A 25,626-nucleotide genomic window follows, 5' to 3' on the forward strand; every position below is an offset into this window, starting at 1 on the left:
GATTTAATTTGGTCCAATGGAGAAAAAAAAAGCACAAAAGAAAAGCAATTTCTTTGGAAAGGAAAATTACAATTTTAGATCACTTAGCAAAAGGAGAGGGATCTACAGCGATCAGTAAACATTTTAATTTAGGCGAATCTACTATAAGAGAAATTAAAAGAATGAAGTTGCAATAAGAAAATCTGTGATTTCTGGCACAAAACTAAGTGTCAAATTATCATCATACTCAAGAGATGCTTTATTAGAACGAGCACTCGTAATTTGGATTGAAGAATTAACTCAAAGAAGAATTCCTATAAGTGGCTATTTAATTAAACATAAAGCTCTTCGATTTTATGAACAGATGAAACAACTGGAGCCATCTACTTCCACTTCCCAGGCTGATAAAGAATTTTCGGTAGCAAAGAATGGTTAACCGGGTTTTTAAAAAGGAATGCACTTCATAACGTGAAGATTACAGGCGAGGTTGCAGCAGCAGATGAAGCAGCCAAAATTTTCAAGAGAAGTTAGCCAAAATTATTGAAGATGGTGGATATTTTCACAGATCAAGATTTAATGCTGACAAAACAGGATTGTTTTGGAAGAAACAATCCTGTTTTGCCTAGTCAAGCTTACATCACAAAGTCTGAGAAAAAAGCAAGTCAAGTTCGAGTAACATTGTTGTTACTTTGTAACAATGCATCAGGAGATCACGTTATGAAGTTTATTGCTGCAATAGAACATGTGTTTTATTGCAGCAATAAAACACGTTCATGTTTTTGGTTCATCTTTTTCTGATTTGTGAACAGTGACCAGTTAGTTTGCCCTCTGTGTCTAGTGAGTTATTGAGTGACGTGTGAATTGCAAATTTATAGTGAAACAAATTTAAACAGAAAAATACATTTTTAAAAGTAAGTGTACGTATTTTAATATTATTTTACTTGTTAGTTTTATGATTTTTTTGCTTTTAAACTGAAATAATTTAATTTAGGATTAATTAATTAGTTGATTTTTAATAAAATATGTCGGTCAATTTTTTTATATATGAAATTGTACTAAAAACTATCAATTCCGAATACCTTTTTTCCCCTCAAGAATTAAAGATCATTAAAATCGATACAAAATGAAAATAATGTATTTATAGTTTACATCGACAAATAATTACATAAAAAAAAAAGCTAAAAGGAGTTTGTTGATGTAATTATTTGCCTCTAAGCTTTGCCCCCTGGAAAATTTTCCGCAGACGCACACGGTCAGATGCATACGGTCAAATTGATGTGAAATTTGTAGAGCGGGTTGCATAACCCACATACAACCAAAATGAACATACGATGCCGGTGAGATATATATATATAAACCTGAAACCTACACAGCACAGTTAGGACAAAAATTATAAAATAATCAAAAACACAGGAGAGAAAAATAAAACATATTTGTTATTTTTGAAATTGTTATTTCAAATAACATATTTGTTATTTGAATCCACTGGCATCTGTACAGGCATTAGGATGGTTGTAAAGTTTACAGAGAGCCACAGAAAATGTTACTTGTTTGATTGTCTTTAATTCATGAGTTTAATCTTTTTGGATGGCTGGAACATTCACAAATTGGTGTCCTTATGACTTAATTTTCAACTTGAGGAAAAGAAAATAATCCAGAGAAAATAAATTGGTGAGTAAGGGGGAGTAGGTGATAAAGGACGAGATATGTTTGTGTGTCAAAAGTGGATGCACATTCACAACTTTGTGAGCAAGCATTATTGTGTAAAAAGAAAAAAACTTTGCAACCAGAATGCAGTTGGATGAACACGTTGAAAGTATTTCAGGAGATCATCCATAACTTCTTTATAAAACTCCACATTCACTGTTCTCCCATCTGGTACAAATTCTTTGTGCACCATACCTTGAGTAAAAAAAAAAAAAAAATCATTTTTTGATGCATGACTTCAGAAATCTCAATATATTCAGTCTGGGAGATGTCTCACCAAACAAAGTGACAGAACTCTGCCACTTTGTTTCGGGATCATAAACAAAACACCAACTCTCATCTTCCATAATGATTTTACTAAATAAATTTTTTCCGCAATAATGTCCTAAGAAGAAGTGTTGAAAGCTTTTTCACTTGGTTATACCATAAATTAAAGATGCCAAGAAATTATATTCTTGGTTTCATCCTTTATCCAAGTGTAAGCAAACAACGTTTGCATGTGAAATACTTTCACAACTGGTTACTTGTATAGAGAAACTAATGATTTCACATCAATTGCCTTAGTATCCCATAATGCAACGCACATATCCTTACGAACATGTATTATGGGAAGGGCCACTAACCAGATCGGTTTTAAACTTTTATTGAGGTACTTACTAATAAGACACTAATTTAGGATTCTTTGGGTTTCTTTTTGTTCGAAGACTATGGGTGACATGAAGAGAGTCATTCTTGGTAGAGTGGAAGGAACTTTGCCTGGTCTTCAATGCAGGAATTGGAAGTGAAAGGTGATGCCAGTAAGCTGGCCTTGTCTTTACGTGAGGTAACTACAGTACCATCCAGATGTGAGAGTGGTGGAAACCTGGGTGGGCAGAAGTAACACCCAATGGTCTTGGGAAGGGAACTTGGACTGTCTGCAGATGAGAATTTCCCATATTAGAGGCAGTTTCATACAACAATATTTGGAAATATTTTTCCAGTTTGGAAACTTCATGAGGGTAGAAGGGGATTTGAAGAAGAGTCTCTCAAATTTAAATTTGCTTCAGTGGAGTAAGGTGGCTTTTTTCCATTAGATCTTGTGACAGGTATCCAGGGCATGGTCTGCCAAACCTGAGTAGACATAGTGGCAGAAATGGATGTAGTTTAAGTGTTCTGATGTTGGCTGTCCTGCCTGTTTGGCTATAGTATGAACAGTAGCAGCTGCAGAGTACCTGCTCGATCCACAGATAAATCCAGAGGTCGCAGTTGGTCTTTGGAAGAGTGGATAACGGATGCTAATTTTCTGTGTGGTGTATAAGTAGACAAAAGATCATGTTTTTTTTTGTTTTGTTTAAGATCGTGGCTTTTTCAGAGAAACCTTAGATATATGAAATGTGATGGATTTTCAGTAATCTGCATCTGGAAGGGGATGAGGTGGATGGGCTATGGGATGTTAATATTCTTTTTACCTGATGGGATGTGTAACCATTGGCTAAAACAGTGTTTTGTATGTTGTTGAGTTCTGTGGTGAGTGCAATGTTGTCAGAGCAAATTAATTTTGACCTGTTGGGTAGGGTTTTTATTCAGAAAAAAGAGAGGTTTACTGTCAAATTATGAAAAGTTGCCATTGTCCCAGTCCTTTCCAAAACAATGGAGAACGTCATCAACAGCCAACAACTTCTCCACGACTTAGAAGTCCATCAATTAATCAGCAACCAGCAGTGTTGATTCCACCATTCAAGATCCACAGCTAACCTTGTAAGCTTAAATCACCGACCACTGGACAGGTGCCATGGAAAGGTTCAGAGAAACTTGTACTGTCACTCTCAACATTTCCAGAGCTTTAACTGTGTCTGGCATTAAGGCATGCTAAACAAATTACCATCCTTCAATCTACCTGCCATCCTCTGTAACTAGGTTGCCAGCTTCCTCTTTTTGAGCTTCACCACCAATCCAGGAGTACCCAAGGGCTCTGTTCTATCACCTACTCTCTTTCTCCTGAACATAAATAACCTATTCTTGATCACCACCAATCTCATTCACAGCTTTGCAGATGACAGTACTTTCTATTCATCCTATTCATTTGATACTATGCAGGGTGCAGACTTCCCAAGCATCAAGATCATCTAAAACCAGTGTCGTAAACATTGATCTATGTACTATCCTTCGATGGGGGGGGGGGGGGGGGTCAAGGGTAATATGATTACCTTTAAATGCTACCAAAATACAGTCTTTCTTTTCTCTCACACAACAGATGTTAGCTCACCTACTCTTACCCATAATAATACATAAATATTAGACAAGATTGGATCTCTGTCTTGGATTTACACTTGCTTCCAGTCACTCCTGGCATAAACACATCACACGAATAGCTTCCTCAGTATCTAAGAAAAAAAACTAGGCATTTTCTGTCATTCACCCTGCTATTTTACACCCAACTAAGTCTTAAAAATAGCATGTTAAATGAAAGAGCATTCTAAACATGGGTGGATATACAAATCCTAAGTCTGCCAATGCTTAGAATACTACTCATGTTTGGGGTGGTACACCTAAAACTTCCAATAAAATCCTTGATACTTGTCTAGAGGCAAGCAAATAGGCTCATAATTGATCCCTCTCTTACAGATTCACTTCAACCTCTATCTCAGAGACGTAATGCTTTAGCTCTGTGCCTAGCCTACAAGTACCGCAATGGTCATTGTTCCACTGAACTGGCAACCATCATTCGTCTGCTTTCTGTTGCATCTGTTAATACAAGACCAGCAGCAGCCTAGCACCTAGAGGAAACAGAGAAGCACCCTGCTTCTCTGTTTCCTCTTTTATTTTATCTACCTCCATCCTTTGGAATAGCCTTTGCAAGAATTATTTCCAAACAACTACAATCTGCAACTCATCAAAAATGTCAATAAACTTCTGAGTTTTCACCTACACCACGAACACAACACTGATGTGATTATAGGCTTCTCGTTTATGGGATCTATATATAAAAAATCCTTAGATCGACATCCCCATTCCAATCATTTGCCCATCTGTCTAGTATATTCAAATCCTCCTGAAGTGCCACTACATTGGCACTATTACTAATAGCCATTCCAAGCTTCACACATCTGCAACAAGTAAATATCTTCCTGCAATCCAATGGCCTGGTGAAGATTAAATTAGCAAAGGTCCCAGTATCAAGACCTGCAGAACCCCACTTGTGACTTGCTTTTTGTTGACCAATAAACTAACTTGATATTTAAGCTCATGTTGCAACTTAAATATCAACTTATCATGCGGCAACCTGTCAAACAGCTTTGCAAAATCCAAAAAGATGGCAGTATATTCCTTTCCTTTGTCATACATTATGTCATTACTTTATTATAAAAGGCAAGAAGATTGCTGAAATAAGCATGCTCCTTAACAAATCCATGTTGAAAGTTGAAATCACCTAGGACTTGGAAATTATAATGTAGGCAATTTACTTCTTCTAAGCTCTTTTTATAACGATTCCCCCCTCATTTGCCTTCATCTTTCTGTAGTGAAGTCTTCTCGATGCCAACATTACTACTGTATATAATTTTACATCATCATCATCACCAAAAAAAAAGTTTACTATTAACACATGAACTAAAATCAGTGGTAAATATGTTTAATAGTAAAACTCCTAAAACTGAACTCTGAGAGACTCTGCTCCTAATCAATAAGATGTGATGTGGAAGTCTTTCCTTCTTACAGACAAATTCTAATCCATTTAACTAAAGAATCACCAATCGCCAACTGATGCATCTTTATCAGCAGGTTCATAAGTAGAAGGCTATGTTTGAATCTATGTAAACCATATCACAGCCACTGCCATAATCAATCTCCCTCATCATAAAATGTTCATTTATCAAAGTCAATGACCTTTTTTTGAAGATTAGTATTACTCACTGAACTACAGTACATTATGCTCAATGGGTGATCTGTCAAGAATGTACTGTATACATTCCCTAATTAATTTTCCCATTAAGTTGTAAATAAAATAAATATAAAAATATAATTAATAAAAAATAAAATATAAAAAATAATAAAAATATAAAATAAATAAATATAAAAAGGGAAAACAAAAATGAATGTGAAAATTATAGGGAATATCGCTGTCAGCAGGCTACAAAATTTTATCTAATATTATATTAAAAAGAATCTTGCCTTATTATATATTGGTGAATATCAAACAGGATTCTGAAGAAACAGATCATCAATTGGCCAAATATTTACACTTAGATACTAGAAAAAAAAAAAATGGAATATAATCTGCAGGTCCATATTTGTAGATTTTAGAAGGGCATACAACAGACACGTTATAGGTTGAGTGGGCCTCCCTCAATGGGTCTTTTGAATCCCTGGAGGCTGTCAAATAATAATCTGAGAACATTCATAGAGAAGACCTTTGGGGAATATTAGATTAACTAGGAATATCCCATAAGATAATACATTTGTTCAAAATTTGCACCACTGACCGAAGCATGGTATTCGCTAATGGAAGTAGATCTGACCTTTTGATATTAAGACAGGATTGAAGCAAAGAGATGCCCTTTTGACCATCCTTTTTAATTTAGCATTGGGAAAGTGTATTTGAGAAATTGTAAATGATAACATAAACAGGACAGTAATATTAGGATATGAGATGATATATACCTTGTTGGAGAAAATGCTGAAGAAATTAGAACACTCAGAAAACTCAAAACAGTTGCTGAAAAACTAGGATTACAAATCAACCAGAATAAAACTGAATATTTAAATATATGCAGAAATTACAATCAAGGGGAAAATGATCATTTTACTACTGATAGCCTGAAATTTAAAAGTGCCACCTCCTTCAAATATCTTGGAGCAATGATTACTCGAGCTAATAAAATTAGTACAGAAATAAAAAGCTAGAATACATGCCTCCAAGAGATCTTATCATTTATTGCCTTCCAAAATTCTATCAAGCAGAGTAAAAACAGAAATATACAAGACAATCATTAGACACCTATTATTTTATATGAACAGAAACCTGAAGTATAACAGACCAAGATGAAAGCATTGCATATCTTTGAAAATAAAATCCTCAGAAAAGTCTATGGACTTGTAAGAGATACATAACAGCTGAATGGAGAAGACATAATCAAAAACTATACGAACAATACATATCCCTACCTCTAGTTCAGTGGTCTCCAAACTTTTCGCTGTGAGGGCCACATTGGGTACTTCAGCACTATTCAGCAGGCCGTAGTATTAAAAAAAAAAAAAAAACCTCTAGAACTAGATATATGAGTTTTATTGAAAGCAGATAAAAACTGATTACAGAGTATGTGAGATTAATTTATCGTATATTAATGACAACGAACACTATCAGCCAATTCTGATATTTTTATCATAAAACTGTTAATGTAAATGATTAATGGGAAATAATTTTTTTTCCCCTATCGGGAAACAATCTGTTTAAATTTTTGCTAGTCGTTAGTTTTTGAACCGAATATACACCGACAATTTACATGTAACTTTTTTTAAATTTTGTATAACTTTGAGTTTTTTGTCAATGAATACAGATTGGGAAATTTTGTTTTTATTTCGTTTTTTGCTCGTTAATTCATTTTAACCGTGTTTTTACCGACTTTCTTAAGTGTTCTTATTTCGTGAGACATAAATTTTTTTTGTTGATAAAAAATTTTATTCGGATGTAACTTTTTTATTTTGTTTTGAATTCTTTTAAATTTTTTTTCTTCGTTAGTCCATTTTAACCGACCTTTTTACAGTTAGAAAGACTAACTTGGTTTATGGTTAGTTTCTGCTATTCAGGAATATATTTTGAACACAATTTTAATTAATGCATTTGAAATCTAACAACACCCTGTGCTTCTTTTTTTTTTTTTTTGCGGATTCTTATTGAAAAATTAGTCCAATTGGCGGGCCGGATAAAATATCGCGGACCACATCTGACCCGTGAGCCGTAGTTATATATATCAAGCAAGCAGTATATATATATATCACCATGCATCTATCCCCATAACAGTATCGTGCATGTGTGTGTGTGTGTGTGTATCATTATCAGCAATTGTTGATCCACTGCTGGATATAGGCCTTTCAAAGATTACTCCAAGTGTCTGTCCATGGCTCTCCTGCAAATCTGATGATATCATTCAGGTCGGTGTCGTTTTTCCTCTCGTGGAATCCAATCCGGTACTTCTTTTGTCCATTGTTGATCTGATCTTCAAGTAATATGCCCAGCCCATTGCCACTTCAGATGTTTCACTCTTCCTATGATGTCAGAGACATCGGTTTGATTTCTGATCCACATATTCCTTTTGTGATCCGGTCTTGTGATACCCAGCATACTTCATTCCATAGTAATTTGTGGCCTTCTTAATTTTTGAATTTCCTTTGTGTCCATGTTTCACAGCCATATGTCAATATAGAAGAATATCATCATCATCAAATTCCTGCCATGTACCCTCAAGGGGTATATATACAGGTTATGATAGTACTACATGAAAAATTTACATCATTACTAACTTCCTATCTACAATTTTCCTCCAAATCAGTCTGTTACTTGTCAAGACCCCAACATTATCAGATCTTATATTTCGATCGTCTAAGACACTTTGTACCATATCAATCCACCTATATCTTGGTCTTCCACTGGGTCGTTTTCAAGCCAACTTGACAGAGAACACTAGTTCTGCTAATCTTTCCTCGCCCATTCTGTTTAAGTGACCATACCATCTGAGATTAGCTCTGCTAATGCATTCCTAGATGCTGACAATGTCAAGTTCTTTCCTAATATCCTCGTTTTTAATATGATACTGCCATTGATGGCATCTGCTCACGTCTCTAATCTTTCTCAGGACTCTCATATCTGTGGTCTCTAGTCTTTGGTCAAGTGTTTTACTTCTCACCCAGCTTTCAGATCCGTAAGTTAAAACTGGTTTGAACACTGTCTTGCATACAGTGTTCTGATAATTTGTGTTCCGACTAATTTCTCTCTTATTCCATATGAATTTATTCAATTGACTTCATACCATATCAGCTTTGTTGATTCTGTTGTTTATTTCCATATTTTACCATCTTCACTAAAAATCATGTCTAAGTAGCTGAAATGTTTTACTTGTTCCACAGGTTCTCCGTTCACAATGCAATTGACATTTTCAATGATTCTTCCTGTTTTCATTGTCTTTGTCTTTTTATTGTTGACCTTCATACCATATCTATTACAATAGTTATTCAATTTAGTCAGGGAATCTTGCAGACTTGTAGCGGATTTATTTAAAGTATAACATCGTCCGCATAAAGCAAAGAGCTGACATTAACATCTCCAATTTTGATATCATGTTTAATACCACTTTCCTTCATAATGTGATCCATATAGATAATGAATAACAGAGGGGTTAATGTACATCCTTGTCTCACACCAGATTTAACATTAAACCATCTTCCTGTACTTCCTTCAATTCAAATAAAGACTAAGTATTGCTTGATATAATGCCCCATTGACACCATATAATTCTAGCGTATTGAATAATTTCTGTCTTGGCACCTTGTCATATGCCTTTTCCAGATCGACAAAATTTAAATACAGATCTTTGTTATATTCCGGTAATTTCTCAACTATTTATCGTACAGTGGAGATCTGATCCTAACAGCCTCTATTTCGCCTGAATCCAGCTTCTTCACCAAGCTTTTCTTCCACAATTCTTCTCAATCGTTTCTCAAGTACACTTGCATAAATCTTACCAGGAATACTCAGTAAGGAAATACCTCTGTAATTCTCACATTCAGTTATATTTTTCTTTTTATATATGGGTACTATGAGAGCTCTACTCCAGTCATCAGGAATTCGTCCCTCTGTCCAGGCCTTCTGAACTATGCAATGCAGCCACTGTAAGATTTTTATACCACCATACTTCAGCATTTCTGGTCGAATATCATCTACTCCTGCTGCCTTTCCACTCAAGCCTTGGATGGCTTTTTCTACTTCAAGTATGGATATGTATTCCTGACTGTATGGCTGTTGAGTGTTTTCTATCAATGTGCTATCACTGCTTGTTTCATTTTGCAATTTTTCGAAGTAATTATTCCATACTTCAAGGGGTATCTTTTTCTCCTATTTTCATGTCACCTTTGTAATCTCTAATTCCTTTTTACAGCACTCTTTCCTCCATTTACTTTTGATATGCTTTCTTCTTTTCCTTCACTGCCTCTTTAACTTCCTGTGTCCACCATGGAGTTCTGATTTTTCTATCCTTGCAGACAACCTCACATGCCTCTCTGGCTGAATCAGTCAGGGTTTTCTTCAAGGTTTGGTTCCTGTTCTCAAACTCGTTCATTTTTTCTTCGATAATCTTTGTGTATTTTAGTCTATAGTTCACATCTGAGAGCTGCTCAACTTTTGTTCACTTTAAAACTTTCTTACATGTTATTCTTTTCAATATGAAATTCAATTTTATCCTGCTCAAGCTAAATAGTCATCACTAATAATCAAATCCTCTGTACACGCTGGTGTCCTGCACCAGGGAGAAAACATTACTATCAACAATAACATAGTCAATGAGCTTATTCCTTGCATCTTCTCTCCATGTGAATTTGTGCACATTTTTATGTTGGAACATGGTGTTGGTAATAACCAGTCTATGTCCTTAGCAGAAATCCAACACATATATGCCATTACTATTAGGTTTGCTCTTTTCTCCAAATTTTACCAAAATATTTTTGTATGTCTGACAATCATTTCCTACTTTGCTATTTAGATCCCCAACAAGGACCAACTTTTCCTTTTTCATTGTGTCAGTTGCTTTCTCTAGAGCCTCAAAAAATTCCTCCACTTCTACCTTAGTAGAACTTCTGTGGGACCATAGGCACAAATATAGAAGAATACATTAGTTCAGAACTTTTCTCTTCAGGCATAATGGTAGTTGGTTTTTGAATACTGAATGCAATTTTCCAAATGCTTTCCACTCAAGCATCTTTTAATTTTTCCCATTGAAATCTGTTGTCCTAAGTATACATAATGATCTACTCATTTAATTTACTCATTATTGATTTTTATTATTTCTGGTTGGACATGACTATTGAACATAACTTTGGTCTTCTTTAGGTTTATCTTTAAGCCAACTGTTTTGATAGAAATTTGGAGTTTATGGACATGAGTCTGTAATTCATGAGCAAATTGAAGTAAAGATAAGTATATCATCTGCGAAGCGTAAATGGCTTAAATATCTTCTGTTTATATACAGACCTTTCCCATACCAATCAAGAAGTTTGAATATTTCTTCTAGGCATGCTGTGAATAATTTTGGAGATATTGTGTCATTCTATCTTATAACTCTGCATTTCCACAGTAGAGATTTTTCCATTGAAATAAATTGCTATTGTGGCATTGGTGTATGCTTATTTGATGGTCCACTTGTTGGTTTTGTAATACTTTAAGTATCACACAAGTTTTTACTGAATCCAAGGCTTTCTTATAATCAATAAAACCAAGACATAATTGTAACTGAGACTCATTACAGTGTTCAATAATCTGTTGTATAACTTGAATATAATCCATTGTACTAAAGCCACTTCGAAAGCCTGCCTGTTCTGTTGGTTGTGCTAGGTCTACAGTCATACAAAGCCTATGAGCTAAGACTTTTGTAAACACTTTGTAAACCACTGATGGATTGATAGTTCATCAAGTCTTCTGCCTCACCTTTTTATGTATCAGAATTAGGGTAGCCTTCTTCCATGTTCTTGGTACATCATTTTTCTTCAGGCATAAAGTAAATAGTTTTGAGTTTGTAGTAAAGGGTTTGTAAATCATTTCTCCACCTGCTTTTAGAAGTTCAGGTATAACTCCATCCTCACCTGCAGCTTTTCCATTTTGCAAGCTTTGGATGTTCCAAATTCTTTGGCAGAATCTGTGGTACTTCAGCTATTTTGTAGTTGTCTTCTTCTAAATTTAATTCATCATCCTGATTTAAATTCATTTCTTTTTGCTGTAGCATATCTATCTCTGGTTATGGTTCTATCTTGTAGTTTGACTACAACCATAAGGAATGGTATGATAGACTTTGTTTCTTAGGAAGGACCTCCCACGATGAGTCTTTTGACTTCATGGAAGCCTGAATAATAATAATAATAATATATATCCATACACACACACATGCTCATATGTTAAATTAACTATAATAAAGATGCATTTTGGCAGCGTTTTTGAATTTTTGCAGAGAAATGCTGCAATTTCTTAGCAATCTTCCCAAATTTTTTTCCCATGCATTTATACGCCATAGAAACTGAGACAAATCTTTTAACTTTCTGCTCAAAGGGTTAAAGACCTTTTGTGTGTAGGAGTTCATAAAAAAAAAAAATAAAAAAAATTAAATAACCACAGCATTGGAATTATGACTAACTTGATCTAACATTTACTGATACATTTTCCTTCCTGAAAGTCAGGATTGGTGTCATTTGATCAGATGATGCAGAATATGAATCAATTTTTATGCTTCAAAAAAATGAAAAAAAAAATGCATTAGATTAAAACAGACAAATCATCGACAAGATGAATCTCACTTGTTTTATGCTAGGATGAACACCATGATGTCAATAATAATCATAAACCCAGCTTGTCCTTTGAAGACACTGAGAATGAGTGAAATTGCAATGTAAACAATATGAGTCAACATAAAAAGCCATCTCACAAATCAATAGTTTTTATGATTAAGCATAAAGAAAGAAACAGAAACCTAAACACAAAAGTAAATTAAATTTAAAAAAAACCATAAAAAGAAGAGACAAAGCACCAAAACTGAAGTACAAAGAGAAAGTGAAAAAAAGCCACAAATTTACTAAGTGATCTTCTTTTGGCAGAATTTTGAAAAACATCGAGGGGGTCAGGCAAGTGGATAGCACCTCTGCTCTAAATAAATTAAAGATACCAAGAAATCATATACTTGGTTTAATCTTTTATCCAAGAAGCAAAGTTTCTGCTTGAAGTATTTTCAGGACTGGGGCAACTCGTGGTAAAGGTGGTATGACTTCACATCACTTGCCCTAGTAACCTATAATGCAAAGCACATCTCCTTGCAGACATGTATAATGCCATGCATTAAGGGAAGGGCCACTACCCAGACCAGTTTCGACCTTTATGGGATACTAAGGCAAGTGATGTGAAGTCATACCACCTTTGCCACGAGTTGCCCCAGTCCTGAAAACACTTCAGGCGCAAACTTTGTTTGCTTACACTTGGATAAAGGATTAAACCAAGTATATAATTCCTTGGTATCTTTAATTTATAGTATAACCAAGTGGAAAAAGCTTTCAACAACTAACTATCTCTAATCTAGAGTATTTTAATAATAAGGTGTGACACCTTTTTGGCAACTTATATAGAAAAATATGACTTCTGAATTAATTCAACCTTGGTTTCACCTCTGGATCTGGCTCCCACTGACGAGATCCCTAAGGGTCGAAACTGGCTGTAAGCTTTGGTGATGGATAGCAATGCTGTAGCCAATGAAGGTTTAACTGAGGCTCGGCTGTTGCTGTTATCCAGGTGGAGGGGTAATGGATGGCAATGATGTAGCCCATGAAGTTAACTGAGGCACGGCTGTTGCTGTTACCCCTCACATGAAATATCAGCAGTTTTTCTCGGTGGTGAGGTGAGCCTGCAACTGGGTAGAGCCAAATGCTGAGAGTTCATTTCAGTGACAGGGTGAGTCTGTTACTGAGGGGAACAACGCTGATTTTTTGATCATTTGGATCACTCATTGTTGGGGGATCTCACGAGTATTTGGAGAGGTAACCCTGCACTTAATACAGGGAAGCCGGTTAGTGGTTTGATTCTGGGGGAGCAGAGTTTTTGCTCCCTTAAGGTTTTTGCCTTAGGGAGCTTTTGACCATCCAGGGATTTGGATCCGTTGGGGTGGCCTGTATTAGGGCTTCCTTGGCTGATGCTTTTCCTGGAATATGAGTGGTTCTGCTTGGTGGTAGGGGAGCCTGTCACTGAGCAGAGCCGCCACTGAGTTAAATGATCACTCAGGTCACTCACTGTCCCTTAATGCATAGCATTTTATATATATGTCCACAAGGAGATGTGCTTTGCATTATTGGGATACTAAGGCACGTGATGTGAAGTCATACCACCTTTACCATGAGTTTACCCAGTCCTGAAAATACTTCAGGTGCAAACTTTATTTTGCTTACACTTGGATAAAGGATTAAACCAAGTATATAATTTCTTGGTGTCTTTAATTTATAGTATAACCAAGTGGAAAAACTTTCAACCAAAAAAGCACCTCTGCTCATTAACAAATAGGCAATGGGTTCAAATCACACCGAAGGCAAAAATGTCTGTGATGCACTTAGATGGTGAATTTCATTGTTGCTCACTGTGAGACCAGCATCTCCTTACTGAAGTATCTTGAAAAAAGATCTATGTTTGTTCTATAGTTTGACATAACCCTCATTCCAACTACATTATTGTTATTATCAGCATCATATAGTATCTCCATGGAGTCAAAAGATTCCTCATGGGAGACCCATGATAACCATTATCCACACAATTTCTTATTAATTAATCTCATTAACAATACATGTGTCCCACGTTGAGTCTTGATAGACTTGTGTTTCCTATGAAGGACCTCCCGCGATGAGTCTTTTGACTCCTTGGAGGCCTAAATAATAATAATAATAATAAATACATTAATGTACTATTAGGTTTACAATCTTTTATAGTGGGATTAATGTAAACAACAACAAAACTATTCAAACAGGAACTATCTGGGCCTAATAGCTAAAGAAAAAGCTAAACCTGCTGCAGATAGAGAATTATAATAAAATTGTCAGTAAAATCTGAACAGCTTATCCAAACTTTTGTAACAGTAATATTTCAAAAGAAATGCAACCAGCAGGTCAATATGACATTAGACCTGTAATATCACATAAGAGTAGACATTCCTGGTACTTTAAATGAAATGCTGCACAGAATAAAAAATTAGCTGACAATAATGGAAAGCAATCTTAATAGATTTATTCCTAATAGCAGTCTAGAGAAGAGGATTATTGGGAAGATAGAAAACGAAGTACATGAATTCCCAATATTATGATCAGAGCTGAAATTGAGGTGATGATAATTGTTATCAACCAGTGAGATCCTACTTTGCTTACTAGAGGCCTGAAGTGGCTTGAAAAAAGGTTCATGCTGGATATAGACCAAGGATTAATCTAATCCTTGTTCTATCTAATCTAATTATCTAATCATGACAGCAATGTGCCATATGTTTCTGACCTTTTGTAGTGAATTCACATAAGATTTTTCATTTATAAGCAGCTGTTAAATGCAAGGATAGAAAATACTGAAAGACCAATGGTTAACACTTTACCTCCTACTGCTGATGGAGAGATTATATTAATTTACATATGCAGAAATAAGCAATCTGTGCAATCCAGCATTCACGTATTTTATATTTCGATACTTACTTATGTAAATATAAATGTATTTGTTTTTTCAGAATTTCTCAAATAAAAGTTTGAGACAAAAAAAAAAAAAGTTACTAGGATATGACTACCTTCTGCCAAGTTATTAATAATGTGTCAGTTTTTTTTTTTCCCCATGGCTGGTAATGATGTAATTAAGTAATTTTCTGCATAGAATTTGACTGTTTTAAGCATTTATTACAAAATAGGCTTGAAAGCATTGGCAGTGATAGAACATCAGAGGTTTAATGAATGCTTAAACCTGATTATGCTCAGTGAACTTGTCAGGATGTTTTTACTTTTAAAATCTGCAATCAAATAATTTAATCTGAGATCGAATAACCTGTACAAACTGAAATTGTCAATAATGATCTACTAATTTCAAACTTTTCATATTAAATCATATTAAAAATTCATGTACTGGTCATGTTCAACAAAATCCTCCCCACTAGCTACATTTCAAGCAGACAACACAAGCAATTCCTAGTACCATATTAGGAAAGGTACAAAATATCTGATTTTTTATTTATAGGTTAGTATATCATTAAGGAGTAATATAACAATTAATAACATTTAACAAGAAAAGTTGTGCCCAGGGTTAAAGAAACTATATTTGGATCATACCTTCATCTCGTTTTAGTTTCGATCTTCCATATCTGTATCTAATCTCTGATTTGATAACTCAAAATCATACTTAAGGCATATTAATGTAATATACACACACAAAGACAAAATAACCAATTTTCTTCTATAAACCATTTCATAAGGGCAAGAAATAAGAAGTTCGAGTTCTTATGATCTCGTTTCATGATAAATGAGTTGTATAAAATAATGTAAGGTTTGTTCATTTTATTTGTAAATTAACGGAAGTGAGAATGATTTGACAATCATTTATTATTCTTGTTTCAAAAATTTTGAAATGTGTTTCTGAAAATGTGATGGATTTATTACTTAAAATATTGGAAACAAGAAATCCGAGTCTTACCACTGTTGGATGGTGCGACTCGGGATATTTCACACCTATGTTTTTATTCCTCCAATGTGATACACATGAGCATCACGCAGGGTTCTCAACATCTTCCGTTTTTGTCAATATTTGATTACATTAAACAGTTTCAGATATATGAGCGGCATTAACAAAACCTGTGCAACTGTCTAAATTAGATGCTGTACACAAACCCACGTGTACAACAAATCTTTTTATCAAGCAGTTCTCCAACTGTTTAAGGTTAATAGCAACCAAACTCTTCATAACAATAATGCGTTACTTATAGAATCGTAATTTACCGAGAAAGAGCTTTAAATAATGCTTTTCAGAAAATTCATTCATGGTTTTCAAAAGTAGAAACTTATAACCCCCACCTTAGCATGCGCCATTTGCCTACTTGAACAAAGGAGCTGTCACATGACTATTCGCTTTTCTGTTTGGGTTTTACACCCGCTAACGTACAAATTTGTAGAGATTATTAGAAATAAATATAGGTTGAATGAAATTCATAAGCTTGGAAATTTAAATGTATATGAAGAAGAAATTTTTGCATTGAAAATATAATTAATTATTGGCTCTGAGTTTTAAAAATGGTAAACATTAATAAATGTGACTGGGATTATATCCACCAGAAATAAGCGTAGATGAGATTTCTGATGTTATTAATAAAAATTCGAATAATTTCAAAAGGTATTCATTTGAAAATACCTTAAAAGGGCTAGAGTTTAATAATACAATGAAATAAGTGACTTTATTATCCATTTTTAAGTCGCTTATTTTTAACTACTGATTACGATATTCTGCATCCACATATGATATCATATCCATGTGTGAGAATGGAACTTGGTCAGCTGATGTATATGTTGCTGTTTGTCATGATTACTTTGTGCTATGTTAAATGATTTAATAAAAACCTCTGCTAGTTGCTGTATCAGAATGATTTATTTGCATGTACATAGTTACACTTAAAAATAGTATGTGTCGCTTAGTAATCGAAGAGAATGTAACATGTACGCAGTCTACATCGATTGAAAATTAATAATAAGTATATTGTTGCTATTAAATACGGAACTGTTTCTTTTTTGGAAAGACTAACAAGCTGCATGGGATCTAATACATCAATTGCAAGAATAAGGGGGGATTGGTTAGATGTTGAGAACGATATCGTGAATCGAGATTCTGATGCAGAAAGTGATCCAGAAACAGATATTGCAACCATACTACAATTTTTAATTACAAGGTAAGAATTCTTGAGTCACTGATTAGTAAGATTTTGTCTGGGATGCAATTTTGAAAATTTCCAGTGGAATTGAAAACTGCCAATACATACCTAAAATAAAAAAATGCTTAATCAGTAACTGTTCGTCGTATTCAGAATTATGATTTTCAAAATAACTTTTTTGTATGACTGATTACTATTGATGCAGACGTAAAATACTGATCAACAGTATGATTATTGAAAAACTTTTTAAGTCATTTTTAGAAACTTTGTAAAACTATAAAATTTGCATAATAAATAGGTTATTATTATTTTATCGTCAGGTATCTCTTTGCCATCCCTAGATCCATCTGGAGGTCTATCATCTTTAAATTTAACTAGTGTAAATGTATCTGCCGTCCAGCCAAATGCAGTATATTCATTCCCTCTCTATTCCCCACTCAATCTTCCTTTGCAAACATCACTTCTGCTTAATTTTCAGAAAGAACCCTATCCTTCCTCTTCTTTTGAATGTGTTTGAATCCTGTCTTATTGGCGGGGAGCTTTTCAGCTGAAGTTGAGTTGGCTAGTTGTATGCAGAAGTGGAAATTAATAGCTTTTATTATTATTGTTATTATATCATAACCACACACACTAGAGGTTGAAACATATAGCATATCAGTGTTGTGTTTGGACAGGTTAGTCAAGAAGAAAGGAAAAACCTTTTGATATATTTTTTAAATGACTGAAGGTTTTTGGAGTTGTACTGTAAATGCTGATCAATTGCCTATGTGTTATGAGTTTGAAGGAAAATGGAGGAATGGTGTTAGCCTCTTCTATATGTATTTTCATGAGTGTTGTTCAACTGTTCAGCAGAACAGTATACCTGCAGAAGAGAGAGAATGGAAACTGTATACATCAATAGTTAACAGAATTGACCTCTTCTGAATAGCACTGAACATTTGTAGAGAGTTATAGTGTACTTAATGCAAGATGGCTATGGAGACCTCTGGATGACAGGACAGAGGGGATGACCAAGGAAGAGGAATGCCAGAAAGCAATAGATCAGAAAAGCTAGAAATTGAATGGAGTAGAGATAATTGGGAAAGACCTTTGTCTGGCAGTGGACTGATCTCAGTTGAAGAAGAAGATAATGTACTACCTCACTATGTAATACAATATCAAAGATGTTACAGATTTGGGATTTGTATGGTGTTAGGAGTTGCATAGATGAGAAAAATGATCAGAAAAGCACTTTTTTTTTTTGGATGCAGAGGTGGCTGTGAAAGGCCAAGAAGAAATATCTGACCATGCATAAAGATCTGGATATTATCAAAGGCCAGTGGAAGTGAGGTGCATCGACCTTCTTCCTTCACTGTTGAATTTAGTTGCTTGTAGTGCTGCTGTTTTCAAGACCATCTTGTTCTTCATCTGCTTCTCTTTCATTTGGCATCCAGTTCTTTGCTCAGCTGCTATCTCCATTCTATCTTATATGATTTTTCCCTTCTTTCTGTTTTTGGTCATTTATTTGCTGTATTTTAATATTTTCTTTAAATGTGAGTTCTTGATTTTGTTTAATGTTGTTGCACTTTCAGTTTTCTTAGTTTTTAAAAGTTTTTTAAATGCATTATAAGTTTTTTGTATTATCTGTTAAAACTTTATAAGTTTTTGAAGATGATGCAAAATTGGAGAGAGAAATGCAAAGTCAAGCAGATGTTTATGGCCTTACAGGAGGACTTGAATAGATTGTATGAACTGTCAGTTCAGTGTTGTAAAAAAAGTGTAAGGTTTTAAAATTTGGTAAGCAACAATGGAATGCAAAGTGTGCACTTGGTGGGGAAACTTTAAAGGAGATGAGAGAGAGAGATATCTGGGAGTGGTGATGGACAAGGATCTGAAATTCAGGGACCACATTCAGGGTCATCACATTGGATAATGGCAATGATTCAAAGGACTCTGACATGCAGAAATAAAGAGGCTATGATTTCATTATATAAGGTGTCGTATGGGTTATTTTGCACAGATTTGGTCCCTGGTTTTCATGCTTTTATATGTTAGAAAGGGTCCAGAGAAGGCTCACAAAGGTGGTAAGTGGTCTTTGGAGTATGAAAACAGAATTTAAGTTGCAAAGCCTTGTGAATAGGAGGAGGTCAGAGCATATAATTGAGGCATGTAAGTTAGTCAGGGGTTGTTGTTGTTAGGTTGACATGAAAGAAATTTTTTATAGAATGGGAGGGGTGATTGGAACAAGAGGCCATCCCTGGAAACTGTGTAAGGAGGGTGTAAGCAGAGAAGTGAGAAGGTTCTTTGTGTGGAGTGGTTGGTGAGTGGAATGCATTGCTTTACTGTGTTATGAATGTAGACATTGAATAAGTTTAAGGCACATTTGGATGAACTTTTGTGTACCTCCCATGATGAGTTGGACTCATGAAGTCTAATGTTAATAATAATAAAAATTATCTCAATAGTGGCATTAATTTGTCTGATTTTTATAGTTGCTACATGGGTTTCTGTTGCATGTCATCCTTCAATCATATTCTCATACTCTTCCTGTTTCTATAGGTAATTTCGTGGGCAGCACTGCTCCTCTGAAATGGTCTCTGCCATTCCTCCACTTTCTTCTAACCTTTCACTGACCAATGCCCATACATTGTCCAACTCTAAACATACCAAACAAACTTCTCATTCCTTCCCCATACTGTCTTTCCACTGAGTACAACCTCCATCTCTTTAAGAAACATATCACTTACCCATACATGGTACTGTAGTATTATAGGTTCTATGACCTTTCGTTGTGAGGTCATCATAACAAGAAAATGTTATCCATAAGATACTCTAGAACAGCGCTTCCCAAACTGTGGACCGCGGCCCCCTTGTGGGCCGTAGGTTTTGTTGAGGGGGGGCCGTGAAATAATGAAAATAAATTTATAATGTTTTAAGACTAACTAGATTTTTTTTATTTTAAAAGAAACGTATTTTACTTTTATTATTTAATATTTCTTTTTTGTTATTTTTTATATTTTAATGCAAAAATTCACACGTTGGTGTTGGTTCACAAACTTTGCTTCCTGCGTATTTCGGCGCTTAATGAATATTAGTAAATATTGTTTATTCATATGTTTAATTTCAAAGCAGTGGTTAATTGTATTTACTTCGAATGCTCTCCAGGGAAGCTCCAAATCTTCCTGTCCCTTTCGTCACGTGTTCGTAATCAGGGACTGTTGATATTGACTTTATATACATATCAAAACTCGTTTTATATTATCACTGTCATCCGTTTTCTGTTACCAATAAAAGTTTCGCATATACTTCACACATGAAAAAAAGCTTAAACAAGTTCGTGTGGGGAGATAGTAACTTTCTTGCAGTGGTAAACAACACCCCTTCCTAACAGCCACTATACTGCAGAGGCAATAAAAACAAGTACTTTTATTATACCAGTGAATAAGGTATGAGGAGTCTGTGTAATATATTTCTCAACAAATAGTGCAATTAGAGACAACTGGGATAAAAACACACTAATTAATGAATCACATGTCCCCTCATACAGAAACTATGCTGTATAGACTGAAACAAAACCATATGTTGCATGGGTAAACACAGTATCTAACTAAAAACTATTGTTATTAATTAGATGTGTGTGAGTTCGATTTTCCAAGGCAGCAATAAAATTCAACCGAACGTGTTAAAATTCGTAAAAGTGTTAAAACTAAGTAATATATATATATATATATATATATATATAATGAATGTTATGGCAGTTTCACATATGGAATTCAGTTTAAGAGAGTTAGCATTTCAACTCAATTGTCAGCTATGCTTTTATCTTTCGGTTGCGCGATCTTTTGTTAATACCGCACCAATCATATGCACGTTTTAATAACCTGCCTTTGTTGTCTGTTTCGCGTTAGGATTAATTCCTTAAAGGGAGAAAAGTCACAAAAGAGAAAAATGTTCCTGGTCCGGGGATTCCCTTATTCAGGTAATATTCACTAATTTCATGTTATCAGTCTGTGGTGTGCCAGTATCGGTAAGTGGTGATATTATTTGATCTATTCTACGTTAAAAAATTTAACCCTGAGATGGAGAAGTGGCTGATAAAAAATTAAAAAAAAATCCCGCAAACAATCAGAAGACGCAGAAACAGACTCAAAAAAAAAGGACAGTATTTCATATTTTACCAGAACAGCCCGCATCGTCTTCAGAACCAAACGGTAAGAGGCAAAAAATGTAATATATGCATTTGATTTTTGCAGTATTCGCTGTGTATGTTTTGTATTGAATATAAATACAATAAATATTATAATAATATCTCTCTATTACGATTTTTTTTTTGAGGGGGGGCCTGTGAAATATTTTAATTTTTGCAAAGGGGGCCCTGACATCCAGAAGTTTGGGAAGCACTGCTCTAGAATATTAGTTTTATTCTTTACTTATGTTATTCTTCCAGATGAGGCTCTTAAGACATCTAGATAATTTCCTAACTTTTATTGCTTATTCTTGTACTTCATTTTGTCTAATGCTATAGTTATTTTGTTCTGCTCCTAAGTATTTTATTTTATTAACCTGTTCAATTATTTCCCCCTTGATTTCTCCCTCGATAAGATATTTCTCCTTTGATGAGTCTAAGGACTCCTTGGAGTTGCCCATAATAAGAATCATTTCTAATTTACATGTAATGGTTTTGAAATTTGGTTTCATAATGATTTCGTTTTTTTCTATTGATGACTTCATATTTTTCTTTTTTGCTATAGTGTTTGCATACATTTAGTAAACTTTAGTAGGTCTTCATTTTCTGCTAGTAAGATATCATCAGTATATCCAGTTAGTGTTAAGTTTTCATTTTTAATTTGTATTCCACACTTTTCATTTTTGTTTACTTCATCCATCACTAAATTAAATAAGGTGAGCCTTAATAAATGAGTCATCATGTCTAATTCTTTTATTTTTTGTTTCTTCAAATTGTCCTTGTTCTGTGTATTTATTATAAAATTTATCTGTGTATATATTCTTAATTGTTTTCTGAAGTTTGTTTTTGGTATTTTTTTAGTTTTAATGCAGTTATTATTATTATCCTAGACCCCCATAGAATCAGACTCATCTAGGAGATCCCTTTTGTTATACATATGGCTCATCATACCATGCCTTAAACACATTCAGAATCTCTGAAGACACCTCGCTCTCAGGCAGTGCATTCCAATCATTCACAACTCTCCGCTCAAAAAACTGCTTCTTGCACCCTCCTTATATACCTTCCAGGGATGACCTCTTGTTCTCTACCATTCTATCATCATTTTATGAAAACCACTTCAACATTAATCATATAACAGCCCTTTACCAATTTGTAATCTCTATCATATCACTCCTCTTCCTCCTATCCACTAGATTCTGCAGATTGCATCATCTCTATATTTCTTCATATTCAACATTCCAGAAATCAAACTATGGTCAATCGGCTCTAGACCCTTTCCAACACCTCTTCATCCTTTTCACAGCTAGACTAAATCTGTGCACAGTAATCCATATGTGGTCTTACCGGAGCCATATACAATGGAACCAGAATCTCCTTAATTCTACAAGTCAGTGTCCTCTACATCATTGCGAGAATTCATTGCGATGTCTTCACAATTTTGGCAATTTCTCTAAATTTTAGATGCTTATCTACCATCACCCCAAGATATTTTATTTCCTCTACCTCCAATATATATCTCCAAGCATAAATTCTGCATCCCATCTTTGTTTCCCAAATTTTAAAACTTTACATTTTGCAACATTGAACTGGCATCCCCACTCTTGTGCCAATTCAAGTCTTCTTGTAAGGCTACAGCATCTGCTCTACTCCTCATAGTTCACCCAACTTTGCATCATCTGTAAACAACTATATATCCATTCAAATCTTTTCCAATGTCATTAATATATAGATCAAACACAATAGCCCTAAAACAGACCCCTAAAGCATGCACGCAAAATCTCCCACTCCAATGCTAATATTACCTTATTGCAGTAAGTTAGTAGATTACTAAATTATACCTTCCTTTAGCAAAGCTGTGCCGTCAATGAAAGATAATACCATTGGTGTCAATGGTATCTTTCTTTTTAATCGTCCATGTGTTTCTGAACCATATAACAGTGTGGGAGTGGCCATTTATAAAATTTTAGTCAAGTTTCTCATCTTGTTTTTTTATTCAGTGTCCCTTTTAATTGTCCCACAGATTTTCTGAAATTTCCTTATTTTTTCATCTATATCTTTATCTTTTAGATATGTTATTATGCAGCCTAAATAATTAAACTGTGTCATCTGTTCTATTATTTTATTTTCTATAATATCTGTGTGGTTAGCCTGAGTGGCTATGTGCTTTGCAACCATATGCCTGGGAAAGGAGTGTCCTAGGTTTAATTCTCGTCACCAACTTGGGGAGCTTAACCCGGCGTTAGTAAGGTGGGGGGTGTCACAGACCCCCAAAGATATAGAAAGAAATAACTGTGACACCACCACCACCTTACTAATGCCGGGTTAAGGATCTTTCTCATACATAGCCAAGCTAGCCGGTCTTGGGCATGGACAGCAGGGTTTTTTTCCCCAGTTTATCTGGGGTTTTTCTTCCTGCAAGCAGGCAAACTGGACCCGTGAACACACCCATGGATTATAGTCAGGAATATTTGAGACCGAGCCATAGGTCTGATTTGTCAGCTATGCCCGAGCATGGATAAAATTTGGGGCATTGAGATGGTGCCATACTTCCCCTTAAAATGGGGTCTCACGGCTTTTATATCATCATACACTATAAAAAAATAAATTTTCTATAATTATTTTTAATCTAACATGAACCTGCCCTTGAAATGCCATGACTTTTGTTTTCTTATGTGAAATTTTTAAATTGTATTGTTGGCTTGTTTTGTTTAATTTGTAAACTGATTTTTGAAGGGCGTTGTGTTGTAATATAATCTGATCATTTGCATACTACACTGTATTGATAAATTCTTCTGATTAACTGGATACCTTGTTTTTATTGCTGTTTTCCATATTTTAATAATCTGATCAATATATATATATATATATATATATATATTGAATGAGTTGGAGATAAGCTACATCCCTGTTTGACACCCTGATTTATATCAATAACTTCTGTTAATTTATTACCTAACTGTATTTTTGTATTTTTATGTAAACTTTGTATAGCTTGTACCAGATGTAATGGATATCCTTGGTTTTCATTATATTCCATAGTTTTTCTCTGTGAATTTTATCAAAAGCTTTATTGTAATCTATAAAGGCCATATGAGTCTCTAAATTAAATTCTTGTCTTTTTTCAATAATTTGTTTTAGCACATAAATATTGTCTATACGTGATCTTCCATTTCTGACACCATTTTGTTCTTCTGAGAGTAGAGTGTTAGCAATATTTCTAAGTCTGAAGGCCAATTTGCCTGTATGTGGGATGAAAACCCCAAGTTTTCGAGAGGGAAAAAACTCTGCTATAGTTCGCCCACCGATTTGAGGTCCCTCGACACTTCTGCGCATCTCAGAAAAAGAAGAATCCATTCCGATAATAGGGTAATCAGTCCGTATAGTGGGATGAGTTGTTTATTATTACCGGTCGGAAAATTAACTTCTCTTTTATGATTATTGTAGTTAACTATGTTGCTTGTATAACAGTTGGAAAATTTTACCTATAAAGCACGTGATTTCACGTGTTGGCAACCAATTCGGACGTCCTTCATTTTTTTCTCCCCTTCAAACCTGAATCGACTATTCTTGGAAAGACGCGAAGCAGGGACCTGGAAACGGTGGGCGAACTATACCTCCGTATGAGATTGGCTGACTCACCTTTAATTGAAAAAAACCCATATTAAGATTCCTCCCGTCACAACAAGAATTGAACTTAGACCTTTTCCAATTGAAGGCACAATGTACCATCATTCTTCCAATTGTGTTACAGAAGTGGATATTTATATTCTTTTTTGAAAAAAAAAGTATTGGTTATTTTAAAATGATTGAAAGTACAGAAGTTTAATAGTTCTTGACCATTGTTCTTCATGCATATTTCTCCATATTTTCCTAAGATATCTGGGATTGGATAACTTAGGACTCTAACATTAAAATTTCCTGCTATGTTAATATATAGTCATTTTTATTACATTTATTTAACTGTTTTTGTAGTTCCTTATGAAATTGCTCGAAATTTTCTTTCTTACCTTCTTCAGGGACATATACTCCTATGATATTTAAGCAGCTTCTGTTTGTTTTTAATTTAACTGTTATAATTTGATCATTTACAAAATTGTACTTGCATATTCTATTTTTCCATTTATTATT

The 25,626-nt window shown here is 34.6% G+C and overlaps 2 protein-coding genes across 4 annotated transcripts in view; one reads left to right on the forward strand and one right to left on the reverse strand.

Annotated features, from left to right (window-relative positions):
- Positions 1 to 16,496, reverse strand: part of Pcif1 (Phosphorylated CTD-interacting factor 1) — a 300,185-nt gene extending 283,689 nt beyond the window's left edge. For all 3 annotated transcript variants that reach the window (XM_090408077.1, XM_090408079.1, XM_090408078.1), the window contains exon 1: positions 16,106 to 16,496. The gene's annotated coding sequence lies outside the window, so the exon portion shown is untranslated. The remainder of the gene's footprint in view (positions 1 to 16,105) is intronic.
- Positions 16,497 to 16,945: 449 nt separating this feature from the next.
- Positions 16,946 to 25,626, forward strand: part of LOC150096603 (DDB1- and CUL4-associated factor 11) — a 346,061-nt gene continuing 337,380 nt past the window's right edge. The window contains exon 1 of the mRNA XM_090408033.1: positions 16,946 to 17,348. Within this exon, the coding sequence (XP_090264159.1) occupies positions 17,212 to 17,348 (137 nt within the window). The 5' untranslated portion in view covers positions 16,946 to 17,211. The remainder of the gene's footprint in view (positions 17,349 to 25,626) is intronic.

The sequence above is a fragment of the Typopeltis vanoorti genome, chromosome 18 (assembly GCF_054136105.1).
Source record: "Typopeltis vanoorti isolate ZY-2024b chromosome 18, IOZ_Tvanoo_1.0, whole genome shotgun sequence".
Lineage (NCBI taxonomy): Eukaryota > Metazoa > Arthropoda > Arachnida > Uropygi > Thelyphonidae > Typopeltis > Typopeltis vanoorti.